Source organism: Cyprinus carpio, chromosome A5 (genome assembly GCF_018340385.1).
Source record: "Cyprinus carpio isolate SPL01 chromosome A5, ASM1834038v1, whole genome shotgun sequence".
Classification (NCBI taxonomy): domain Eukaryota; kingdom Metazoa; phylum Chordata; class Actinopteri; order Cypriniformes; family Cyprinidae; genus Cyprinus; species Cyprinus carpio.
Genome location: NC_056576.1, coordinates 12,931,571 through 12,943,728, shown reverse-complemented (window position 1 = coordinate 12,943,728; position 12,158 = coordinate 12,931,571). Strand labels below are relative to the sequence as shown.

The window sequence follows — 12,158 nt, the reverse complement described above, 5'->3', positions numbered from 1 at the left end:
GTTCACTTATTCCTTTCCTGTACAACTTGCTAATATCAGCGATAGACAGAAATCAGAAGGTCTCCAATGATGTGCCTACTGCTCCTATCATTCATGAGCCTTTAGATAGTGGAGTCAATATGCAATTACATCTTAAATGCATTTAACACAACACCACAGTTGTGGTCAAAAATAAAATGAAAAATCCTTCTTAAGCAAGTCCTGTACAGCGCTGCCGACGACTTAACCCGAATGAAGCAATTTGATGGGCTGCTCGTGCTCGTGCTCGTGCTCGATCTTGGTCTAGCTCTGGTTGATGTGTGCGGGCTATTCCAGGAGTTGTGCCCATACAAGGATTTCCGCCCTTTATAACGTTATACAGCGCCACACTTGAAAAAAAAAAACTTTCCTGAATGAGCGTCTTCGGCACAGAAATACTCTGTCGTACGTCCAACTCGTTTTTTAAACTTTGGCCATGTTTAGCATGAGAATCCAACTCTTTAACAGTTTAAATAATTCAAAATGCTTGAAATAGCCTTAGACCTCCCCTTAAAAAAAATAGAAAAATAAAAAATAAAAAAAGGACACATTAAACTTATAACATTATTTATTGTATTAAACGGTATTGGTCTGATGAAAAGTGTGAGGTACATCTTTATATCTTTATACAGTCGTTATACAGAGATTTTTATCTGTATAGATAAAACAGTTTTTTATTTTCTGTTTAGACATTATGTAGCATCGTGTGTTTTAATCTAGTTACTGTTGATTTGACAAATTCATTTGAAAGCACATTTGTGTTTTAATCTAGTTACCGTTGATTTGACATAGCCTATTCATTTGAAAGCACATTAAAATGGCTGTATAGCGTTCTCTAAAGGCTACAACATGTAATGTCAAGTATACACTGCCAACTCAAATAACAACAATTTCATTCTACTGTTAAAAATGTGGTATATACATGTCGATTTTATGAAGAAAAAATAAAGCGACCTGGACATACACACACACACACACACACACACACACACACACACACATACATACACATACAGTGGGGAAAAATTCATGTGATCCCCTGCTGATTTTTTAAATTTGTCCACTTACAAAAGAATATTAAGGGTCTGTAATTTTTATAGTAGGTTTTTTTTTTTTTTTTTTTTTTTTTTTACGTATAGAGACCGAATACCAACCAAGAAATCCAGAAAAAAACACATTATATAAAGGTTAGAAATTGATTTGCATTTCAGTGAGTGAAATAAGTATTTGATCCCCAAGCAAAACATGACTTAGTGCTTGGTGCAGAAACCCTTGTTGGCAAGAGATTGAAGATTATTACCTTAGCAGCAAAAGGTGTGCAGTTCAAACTTAGTTCAAACAAAGTAATAATAACTGTAATTGCAGTCTGTTTTACACACAAAACTATCATGTGATACCAGAAGACTTGGAATATAGCACATAAGTCGTATTGATTACTTTTATGACACATTTATGGTATTTTTGAGCTTGACAGTAAACAGTCCTCATTCATTTTCATTAAATTGACACTACACGTTCGCACAATTTTGGAATAACATGACGGTGAGTAAATTGCACCAGTATTCACATGACAAGAGTTTATAATTTCACTGTTTTGAGATTGTGGGTTGGTGGCCACAAGGTGGCTCCAAATCATTGTTCCTTGCTTGTGCCACTCTGGCTGATATAAACAGTGGTGATATTAGCAGCAGTTAAAGAGATAATTGCATTCATCTGTTTTACACTAACTTAAACATGCAATGTTCAATCCGCCCAAAACTACACATGTTTGGTCCTAGCATGAAAACATCTAAATTCCAATATTCAGTTATAATTTATAGTGCCACCTATTGGCAAAAAGAAATGTCATGTTTTACACTAACTAAAACATGTAATATCCAATCTGACCCTAAGGGCCCTATCATACACTTACGCAAGGCGCTGCGCAAGTGTTTTTGCTAGTTTCTGCCAGACTATATATATATATATATACACATTTATTTTTCTTTTTTTTTCACATTTTTTGTCCAATAACCCTTCTATACCTGACTTTATTTTTTTCACAGTCTTGTCATCTTTATATTTTTTATACATTTGATCTTTTCACTCTTCTGTATAACAAATAATTTTGTTATAACAAAACAATAAAATGTATTAAAATATTTTCATATCCTTTAAATGTTTGACTTTTTTTTTTTTTTTTTTTGCTGCTGCTGCTGCTGTTTTTAATATCGATAGCATGTCTGTTATCATCAGCACATGCTAATAACTTCCTCTGTCAACACAATAAATTAACACCCGGAATTAGATGACAATATCCAGACACAAATGCTTCTGCAATATGTAAATAGCTCATTAATAGGACTCAACTCAAAGGCTTGTGTATAATTGGTCAGGAGGTCCTGAACTGTCATCATTCCAGCTCAATAAACATACTGGAGGGTCTACATTGTTTCCCATCCTTGGTTTAACTTTCTTGACATACAGTAGATTTTGTGGCAAGATAAATGAGAGACAGAGAGACAACCATTAAGTTTCCACTTGGACATTAACAGGACTACAGTGGACAAAAGAGTATTATCAATGATACATTTGTTAATAAATAGTATGGTAAACAAAAATAAAAATGAAAAAGAACAACGTAAATCACAGAAAATTTCTTCAAAATATAATTTTATTTACAACATCTGTGCATTTGTATGTGGCAAAAAACAAAAACAAAAAACAAACAAACATTGTTTTACAATGGCAACTGGCAATTTCCAACTTCACATCTTAAATATATAGAAAACAAAGCTAAACACTTCTTAAGCTTCCCACCCCCCCAAAAACAGAAACAAATACATCTGCACAGTCTCAAGCCGCAGAGCAGATGAGTCTGTGTACTCGTTAGTTTCCAGTCAGCTTCCCATGGATGTGGATCTGTTTGACACTTGTAAACTATGGGCCTTTGAGCTACTGGTCTTCAATGGGAAGTTAAATTTATTTCCCACACCCAATGTCTAAACAGCGAGCTCTGGACTGATCGTGGCTAAATATATCTTGTTAAGGAGTTATGGAGTGTCTGGGTACAAGGGACAAGATGATCAACAAACTATTTAAAGATATAAACAAATCCTAACAAGACATCAGTACTTGAAAAGCGATTGATAAAAGCGCATACAACATCACTGAGTATTTCACCACATACTACATGAGAAAAGGATAAATTATTACAATTAATAATTTGATTTTAAATTAATTTATATGCTTGTATACCCATATTATTTGCACAACAACATCATACAGTATAACATACTCTGTATAGTGTATGTAGGCCTATGTACAGTATCGCTATACAAAGTCACCTAAATAATAACAAAAACAAATAAATTAATAAATAAATAAGCTTTATAATCATACAAAGCAGCAGACGCAATTTGTACTCCAACAACAGTAAATATAGTTTAATTTTTTTTACAGTTACAGTTAATAATAACATCAGTAATGCAAAGTATGCGTCAGGCATGGGAATAATCCTGGCAGAAATTATCAGGCTGAAAAGTCTTGTGAAGGATATCTGTGGGTGGCATGACCTTGCAAGACAGGTTTCCATTCATCCTCCCGCCCTAACGGTGATAAGGGTCCAAAAGGAATAGAGGAATGACAGAAGACTACAGGAGGAGAGCGATGGGGAGTAAATTATGTGTCTTTTGTAGGGTCAAAAAGTAGATATGATATATAACTCTCTCATTTCCAGGACTCAGTTGTCTTCCGCCCTCCGTGCAGCTTGGAATTGTCTTTGGTCCTCACACACATGTTTTTTGGACCTGACACCTTCTTATCACGGCCGTGCTTAGGGGTGGGAGCGCAGCTTGCACGGCATGTGGTGCAGGAGGGGGTGAAAGCCTCCTGTATCCCCCTTGTTGATGTCATCTGTTGCCACTGGAACAAAGTGTACAACCTGCATCCTTTGTCAACTGTCCCATTCTTATATCTCAGCAGTGACATGCTGATTTGTAAATTAATTCCATAGTAAAATGCAGATAAGGTTTCAGTATGAAGAAATGTTACTGAAGAAAAGAGAATGGCAGGATTAAGAGTAATTCTATATGGTTTGAGACATTTCAGAGGTTCTTTTCCGGTGTCTCTTTCATGATCATCTATTTACTGATTTGTTTTTGGGTCTAATTCATTCATAATTGCATGGATTATTTTGTATTTATATCCACAGGAGTACTTCTAACAAAAATGTTTTTGCATAATTCACAACACATACATATGCATATTAATTTATTCTTGTCCTCCATCTAATGTAAATGAATTTGGAGTTTTCGAAATGATCAATCGAATGCCTGAGGTTACTTTTTTGCATAAAACACACCTAAACCATTAATCGCACGCCACACAACCTTTCCTTTACAGCCTTTCATCACTCTCAGCAGCAAAGTGTGCATCCTTAAAACCAGTTCAAACACAATAACCATCTTTTATACAGACCCAGATTACAAAACTCTCAGTAGCCAGCTGTACATACATGTTTCTGTTTTTCTACAGAGAAACCTCAAAACTCAAGCTATAATATGATGAAATCATTTAATTAATTTCATTAATTTCATCTTCCACCCAGAGTGTTGTTTTTTGCATATGTGTAGTTTTAGCTGTTCCTGTTTTCAATTTAGAATCAATTTTAATACGAAAGTTATTTCAGAATCTTTCTGTCAAATCTGTGTGTATGCATGGTTAATGAATGAGACCATTTGCCCTAAAAGTGTTTCACAATACTGACAGCTAACTGTGAATATCCAGAGTAGGATTTGTTCACAGACACATTCGAAAGTCCAGACTGGTCCGTTCTGGTGTGTTTTACCACTTCCCTCATTTACAAGATTTTTCTGACAACCATTTCACTTTAATTTTGACAGTTCATATCAAATGCATTCTGTTAGGCAGGAAACTACATATTGACTCGGCAGTGTCACGACAGATATGATATTGAGCTTTGTGGAAACTGGAAACAGGCCATTTCACAGGCTTCTTGTCTCTGGTAGTGTCACTGGACTGACCCCGTGGTTCTTGAGTTCGCTGCCATCACTAAAAAGCACCCACTTAGCAAGGGCTTTGCTGACGCAAACGATATGGCCAAGTATGTAACGAGTTGAAGTTGATATAATCTCTGACTTAAACTTCAGTCTTTTCTGATAAGAACAGTTCATTTATCCCCGCTGATCTTGAGGCGTGTCAAGTGGTTCAATTATTGTCTTATGTTCCACCCAATCCTTATTCAGCAGGGATGAAATGGTCACCGTTCTCACTAAATTTTGTATTATGGCCCCTCGTCACATGGCTCTAGAATTGGCAGGTTCCATTCATTTCATGACTCCTGTTAACGCTGTTAAGGTTGGGAGTAAGAGCTCATCCACTGCCATTTGGAAGAAACTTGGTATGTAGGCCGTAGACAATAACTGTCTTTTAGTTTCCTTCCAATTCAATCTCTAAGCTTTTGGCCCAGCTTCACCCCACTTCCGCAAGTCCATTAAATACTATCTGCATCCACACTTAGCAACCACCATACCTTCATATTTATACTGATATGTCACCACACCTGCATCATCTAGGTAGAGCAGGGAGATGGGATCTAGTTCAGTGGGTACGCAACAAGCCCTGGACACTCTTTGTGGACTTTTCAGACTGACCAAAGTTTGCACAATGGCATGTTTTGTAGGTGTAACGTGTTTGGTCAAAGGGTACATGCACATCCCCGTACACTCAAAGGCTTCATAACCGGAGGGCGCTAGGATCCAACTGTCCCAGCCGATCTCTTTGAAGTCCACATAGAGGGAAGTCTTTTTACACTGGTTGCCTTTGGCATTGCGTCGGATTCTAGACGCTGTGTCATAGATGAAGTTAGAGCGCATCTGTATCAGAGCTTCCTCGCTCTGCTCCTCTATCTCATTCCCATCTTTTTGACCCATAACTTCCAGGTCATCCCAGAGACCGTTCAGTTCTAGGTCAAGGTTGTCTTGAACACCCAGCCCAGTGGTCTCATGGTGGATCAGTTCATTCAATTCTCGTTTGTCTCCGCGGTGGTCTCCGCTCTGGTCATCAGAGAAGACGATCATTAAGGGTTTGTGTTTGTCCTCAGGGCTGGTGTCAATGTCCATGTCCCCTCCTCTGGTGTTGCCTTCATCCTTACCTTCAGCTGATGTCAAACTCTGAGAGTTCAAACTGGCTATGTGGACCTCCAGACTGTGGGTGGTGCCATAGTCTGATTTCCGCCAAAGTTGCACTGCAGCGGTCATGTCAAAGGATTCCCACCCATTATCTGTACCGTAAACCTGTCGAGATGCCAACTCCACTAGTTCTGTTTCTTTCTCATGCTTTGTTTGATTTCCTCCCTCAATATTGTCCCCTTTTATTTGCTGACTGCTGTTCGTTTCAAGATGTTTAATTTCATATATGGTGACTTTTCTGTCAACACCAATGTATTTGTTGCGGTCAGTCTGGACCAAAGTGTACAGTCGGAGCTCAGCTGCAGCAACTCTTTCGTGATGTGGGATAGACACGTTGAAGATAAGTGGGTGCTGTCTCACCCCACCAGGTCCCACGCTACATGGGGAGGAGTCTGTAAAGAACAACACACACACACACACACATACACAAAAATTAGGAATTCAGATTCTCATGTTGTCATTAAATCTACCATAAATAATACTTCAAAGACATTACAATAAAATATACAAATATAATATAATATAATATAATCTATATATATATATATATATATATATATGCACACACACATTAAATACATTTAATATATAGTAATATTATTAGACATTTTTGGGGTCATATATATTGTACATGTGTGCACTTGGGCAAGATTAACTGTCTATTTAATTAAAATGAATGTAACTGGGTGAAAATGAGGTCATCCACTTTTGCGTGCATTTCTAGACAACATGAAGATTATATTAAATTTCACAACACAACAAAAATACATTTAAAATTTATTTTAATTGTTCAAATAGTTATTCAGAGATATTAAATTTGCATCAAAGTGCTATTATTTATAATGATACAGTACACACCCAAAAAAGCCAGCTGTTATTATATTTTCTCAATTAATTGTACATAATTCATCAAGCATTAGTATTTTATTTTAATCAATGAGCAAATAGTGCACAACCAAAACATGCATTTTAGATAACTTTTCTAGAATTTTATTTTATTGCTTATTTTATTACTTTATTGTTAATCATTAATTTATTGTTAATTCACTTTAAATACTAAGTTACCATTTATGTGTTTTTGTATTACATCCACAATAGAAAATAAATTATTTTATTGCTATCACGATATTTTACATAAACCAACAAAAATTCCCAGAATACAAACAGTTATACAGTCCTTCATGGAAAAATAAATATGCAGTTACCTTCATTTTTAAAGCTGCGTACAATGTTTGCAGAAGGCATTGCTGTCCGGTCACTGGCAAAGCGGTTATAGAGCTCCAGCATGTATTCAGGGGGCTCTACTCGAGTGGTCCCTGGCTGCACAGGGGGGCCGGGACGTGTCAGGTTAAAAGTGCGTAGAAACTGTCCCTTCAGGGTCTCCAGCAAGCTCTGTATGTCCACCTCACTGTCCTGCTCCAGGAGTGAAGGATCCAGAACCCCTCCATGTCCGTCATCTAACCCTGGAGCAGTGTGGAGCCTCTCGGGGGAGCCGATAGGGCTACCTTGTGCACAGAAAGACCCCCAGGAAAGCAAGAAAAAGGCCAATAAAACAGATGTGCTGGATGTACACATAATCCAAAAGTAATTCCTGCTGGCACCCATGATGTGAGGCAAATGAGGTCTGTATCAGATATAGGTGCAGAGTTTTACAGGAGCAAAATCTAGATCTATAGATTCAGTGACAAATGCCCCTTATTTGAAGAACTCAACCCTTTCTTCTGGATAGAAGGTCAATGCTCGCTCCAGTACAGAATGTAGGAAAGAAAAGCCGTCCTATGCTGTTTTGGTTCTTATATGTAGCCGCAGACTGGTCACTGCATTAAAGTGCCTCTATCCTGACCTCTGAGCATTTTCATTACGTGAAAGTGATGTCCCTCTGTGGCATCTTTTTTCAAATGTTTTTTCATCTCTCTCCCTCACTTTTGCTCTCTCTACTTTCTCTCTCTGTCCCTTATCTACAAAACTAGGAAGCTCTGCCTTTCTAGTGTTCATAGTGTCCCAGTGTGTATGTGTGTGTGTGTGTGTGTGTGTGTGCGCGTGTACCGTTATCTGCTTTCTTTTCCTTAATGAGGATTTTGTAAACATTGCTCTGATACGTGCAGAAGCCCCTTCCTTTGTTTGGGTGGGTGAGCCAGGGCAGATTTTGGACCTAGTGTTTATTTGTTTTTCCTATGATTTCCTATGAGTGTTGGGACTTAAGTTTATTGACCATTTCTTTTTGACAAATGTCTGAAGAGTGCCTCCATATCTTTGAACAAGAGTGGATAAATATCTTTGGTTATGGAAATTGAAATGAGGTGTGAGAGGTTGCAGGATAGACTGTGCCACTTTTTGCCATTGCAGTTCTGTAATCTGTAAATCTGTGTCTATCTCAGAGAGGTTTGTAAGCATCAATTGCAATGAAATGAGTTCTTGAAAGTCAAATACTTCCTCATGGGAAATAAATAAGAAGTTGTTTAAACTGTGGACATAAGACTGTAACTTTTTTCGAACACAAACAAAAGCTACTAAGAATTCAGTGCATGTGGATTTTTTGTTTGTATTTCCACTGATTTCTGGAGCATCTTATCATCTGTAGGGGTGTGCACACAGGGTGCCTGCTGAAAAGCTTCTGTGCTACTACGGCAAAAAACAAAATCGCTCATTCAGAAGTGGAGGGAAAGCCTTATCACCCATTCTGAGGGGCTGGCACAGCTCTGTGGCCAGTTGGAAAACGTTCTCTAGAGGCTCAGGATGTCAAGTACTTAATAGAGGGACTTCATACAGTGGCATATATCAACTATTCTGAACTGTATTTATTTAATTTTATTATCAGAAGAATGCTTCAGTCAAGATATATACTTTACTTTAATTAGTTGAAGATGATTTTTTCATGTCTGATCTAAATCTGTGTTTCCTCTAATCTGGCACAGGATCTAGGGCAGTGGTTCTCAAACATTTGGAATCCAAGGCTGTTCAATGACAACGGTATATATAAATGGACAACAGTACTGTATATTCATATAAAAATGCACATGCATTTTTGTTTACTTTTGCAGGTCTAGAAATAAAGAACAGTTTTATGCATAGGCGGAGGGTGAACCAACTCTAGGGTAAGGCTAAAAGCAGCCAAATCTATTAAATACAAACATCATGTCTTTTTAGGCAAGAACCAGACAGTGTGTCATGTAGGCTTATAAAATATGTTTAATGGGACGGAATTTGTATTTAACTTGATTACAATTTAATTAAAACATTAGAAATTTATAATTATATAACGTTTCCTTTCCAAGGTTATTCAAAACAGCGAATCAATTATAGCCTATACAGAAAGTGACATTATCACTAACTTTGATCTATGGCGAGTTTAAGCACTCTCAAAAAAACAAAACTGTCCTTATAATCACTGAAGCTGTCTACACTGCAAAATGAATCTCTTATTTACATTGTACGTACATCTGCGTTTTGCTGTTATGATGAGAGAATTTACAAGAGTACGGATTTCAGTCAGCTAATGCACGCGCACTCAACAAAGCTGATGACTTTCATCAATTATTTTTCTGTGGACTACAAAAGGAAAAATTCTGCAACACGTCCATACTCCAATTGTTTCCACTGTCAAGTGTCTAAAAGAAAAGTTTAAGTATTTTTGATTTGTGCTTTACTTCCCAAAATATGCTGAAGCCATGTTGGTGATATTGAATACAAAATACAGCTATCAAAATGTGTCAACCAAAATTACTAAAAAAATATATACAGGTGCATCTTAATAAATTAGAATGTCGTGGAAAAGTTCAATTCAGTAATTCAACTCAAATTGTGAAACTCGTGTATTAAATAAATTCAGTGCACACAGACTGAAGTAGTTTAAGTCTTTGGTTCTTTTAATTGTGTGATGATTTTGCTCACATTTAACAAAAACCCACCACTACACTATCTCAACAAATTAGAATACTTCATCAAGACCACCAAAAAAAAAAAAAAAAACATTTTTAGTGAATTGTTGGCCTTCTGGAAAGTATGTTCATTTACTGTACATGTACTCAACTTGGTAGGGGCTCCTTTTGCTTTAAGTACTGCCTCAATTCAGTGTGGCATGGAGGTGATCAGTTTGTGGCACTGCTGAGGTGGGTTATGGAAGCCCAGGTTTCTTTGACAGTGGCCTTCAGCTTATCTGCATTTTTTTGGTCTCTTGTTTCTCATTTTCCTCTGACAATACTCATAGATTCTCTATGGGGTTCAGGTCTGGTGAGTTTGCTGGCCAGTCAAGCGCACCACCAACACCATGGTCATTTAACCAACTTTTGGTGCTTTTGGCGCAGTGTGGGCAGGTGCCAAATCCTGCTGGAAAATGAAATCAGCATCTTCAAAAAAGCTGGTCAGCAGAAGGAAGCATGAAGTCCTCCAAAATTTCTTGATAAACGGGTGCAGTGACTTTGGTTTTTTAAAAAACACAATGAAGGCAGCAAACACCAGCAGATGGCAACAGCAGGCACCCCAAACTCATCACAGACTGTGGACAGACTTACACACGGACTTCTAGCAACTTGGGCTATGAGCTTCTCCGCCCTTCCTCCAGACTCTAGGACCTTGGTTTCCAAATGAAATACAAAGCTTGCTCTCATCTTCGTCTCCTTAGCCCAGGTAAGACGCCTCTGATGTTGTCTGTGGTTCAGGAGTGGGTTATCAAGAGGAATACAACAACTGTAGACAAATTCCTTGACAGGTCTGTGTGTGGTGGGCTCTTGATAGGCGCTTGACCCCAGCCTCAGTCCATTCCTTGTGAAGTTCACTCAAATTGCTTGAATCGATTTTGCTTGACAATCCTCATAAGGCTGCGGTCTCTCAGTTGGTTGGCATCTTTTTCTTCCAAACTTTTTCCTTCCACTCAACTTTCTGTTAACATGCTTGGATACAGCACTCTGTGAACAGCCAGCTTCTTTGGCAATGAATGTTTGTGGCTTACCCTCTTTGTGAAGGGTGTCAATGATTGTCTTCTGGACAACTGTCAGATCAGCAGTCTTCCCCCATGATTGTGTAGCCTAGTGAACCAAACTGAGAGACCATTTTGAAGGCTCAGGAAACCTTTGCAGGTGTTTTGAGTTGATTAGCTGATTGGAATGTCACCATATTCTTATTTGTTGAGATGCTGAGAATTACTGAAATAAATTTACTTTTCCACGACAAATACAGCTGACATTCTGTCAAAGTATGGTAGCTGAAAAATGTAGTTAGTAGCTTCAAATTATAGTTTCCATCGGCTGATTAAAATCAGAACTGACAGTACTGACGACTTGAGAGTCAGTCTGATTAGAAAAGGGTTCGCGATTCAGTCTGAATCATATGATTCACTCATGCACTAAAGTCCTTAGTGGCAAAACAAAAAAAAATAGTAAGTCATCTGAAGCAGCCTGTATATCATATTTAGTAATACACATGAATACAAAATAAATAAATAAAATAAAAATGCTGCTTTTCATACACATACACACAAAATTTATAAAGAACAGCATGTGCATTCTTCAAAATTTATTTTGTGTTCCACAGGTAAATGGGTATGGGATGGGTATGCACGTGAAATGTTGACCCAGATTGGTGCCACATGCTGTAATGCTCACGCTCACTCTCTTCCTCTACTTTCTTCCTCAAGCCGCTCAATCTTTCATGTAAGTAGAAGATACACTTGATGACAGTGTTGTTTATCTTTGAAAACTGTGGTGCTGCTATGAGCTCAATTTAAGGTGTGAACAAGAGAACCATCGAGGGAAAGATCCATTTAAAAAGCATCACAGAAATAAACTGGAATCCCACCACATGAATGACATCACCTGATCATATATTTCTCAATGAGTATCAGCTTTTGTGTGAATTTGAGCAGCACTTTATCTGTATAATCCAGCCAATAGTTGTGACCTGATCGGAAATAGGAAATTCCTTCCCTATCATTTAATCACCGCAGGATTATGA

At 37.7% G+C, this 12,158-nt stretch overlaps 1 protein-coding gene across 1 annotated transcript; it reads right to left on the bottom strand.

Annotated features, from left to right (window-relative positions):
- Positions 1 to 5,483: 5,483 nt before the first annotated feature.
- On the bottom strand, positions 5,484 to 8,038 carry LOC122142941 (bone morphogenetic protein 10-like). Its single transcript, XM_042753912.1, has 2 exons — positions 7,415 to 8,038; positions 5,484 to 6,601 (listed from the first exon to the last, which is right to left on the bottom strand). The coding sequence occupies exons 1-2, from the start codon at positions 7,812 to 7,814 to the stop codon at positions 5,520 to 5,522; spliced, it is 1,482 nt and encodes a 493-aa protein (XP_042609846.1). The 5' UTR covers positions 7,815 to 8,038; the 3' UTR covers positions 5,484 to 5,519.
- Between the last annotated feature and the right edge of the window lie 4,120 nt (positions 8,039 to 12,158).

Excerpts from the sequence above, each read along its gene's own strand:
- LOC122142941 (XM_042753912.1), bottom strand. The coding sequence starts at position 7,814 with ATGGGTGCCAGCAGGAATTACTTTTGGATTATGTGTACATCCAGCACA. Across the intron at positions 6,602-7,414 it reads ACGCAGCTTTAAAAATGAAG|ACTCCTCCCCATGTAGCGTG; the intron begins GTAACTGCATAT and ends TGTTCTTTACAG.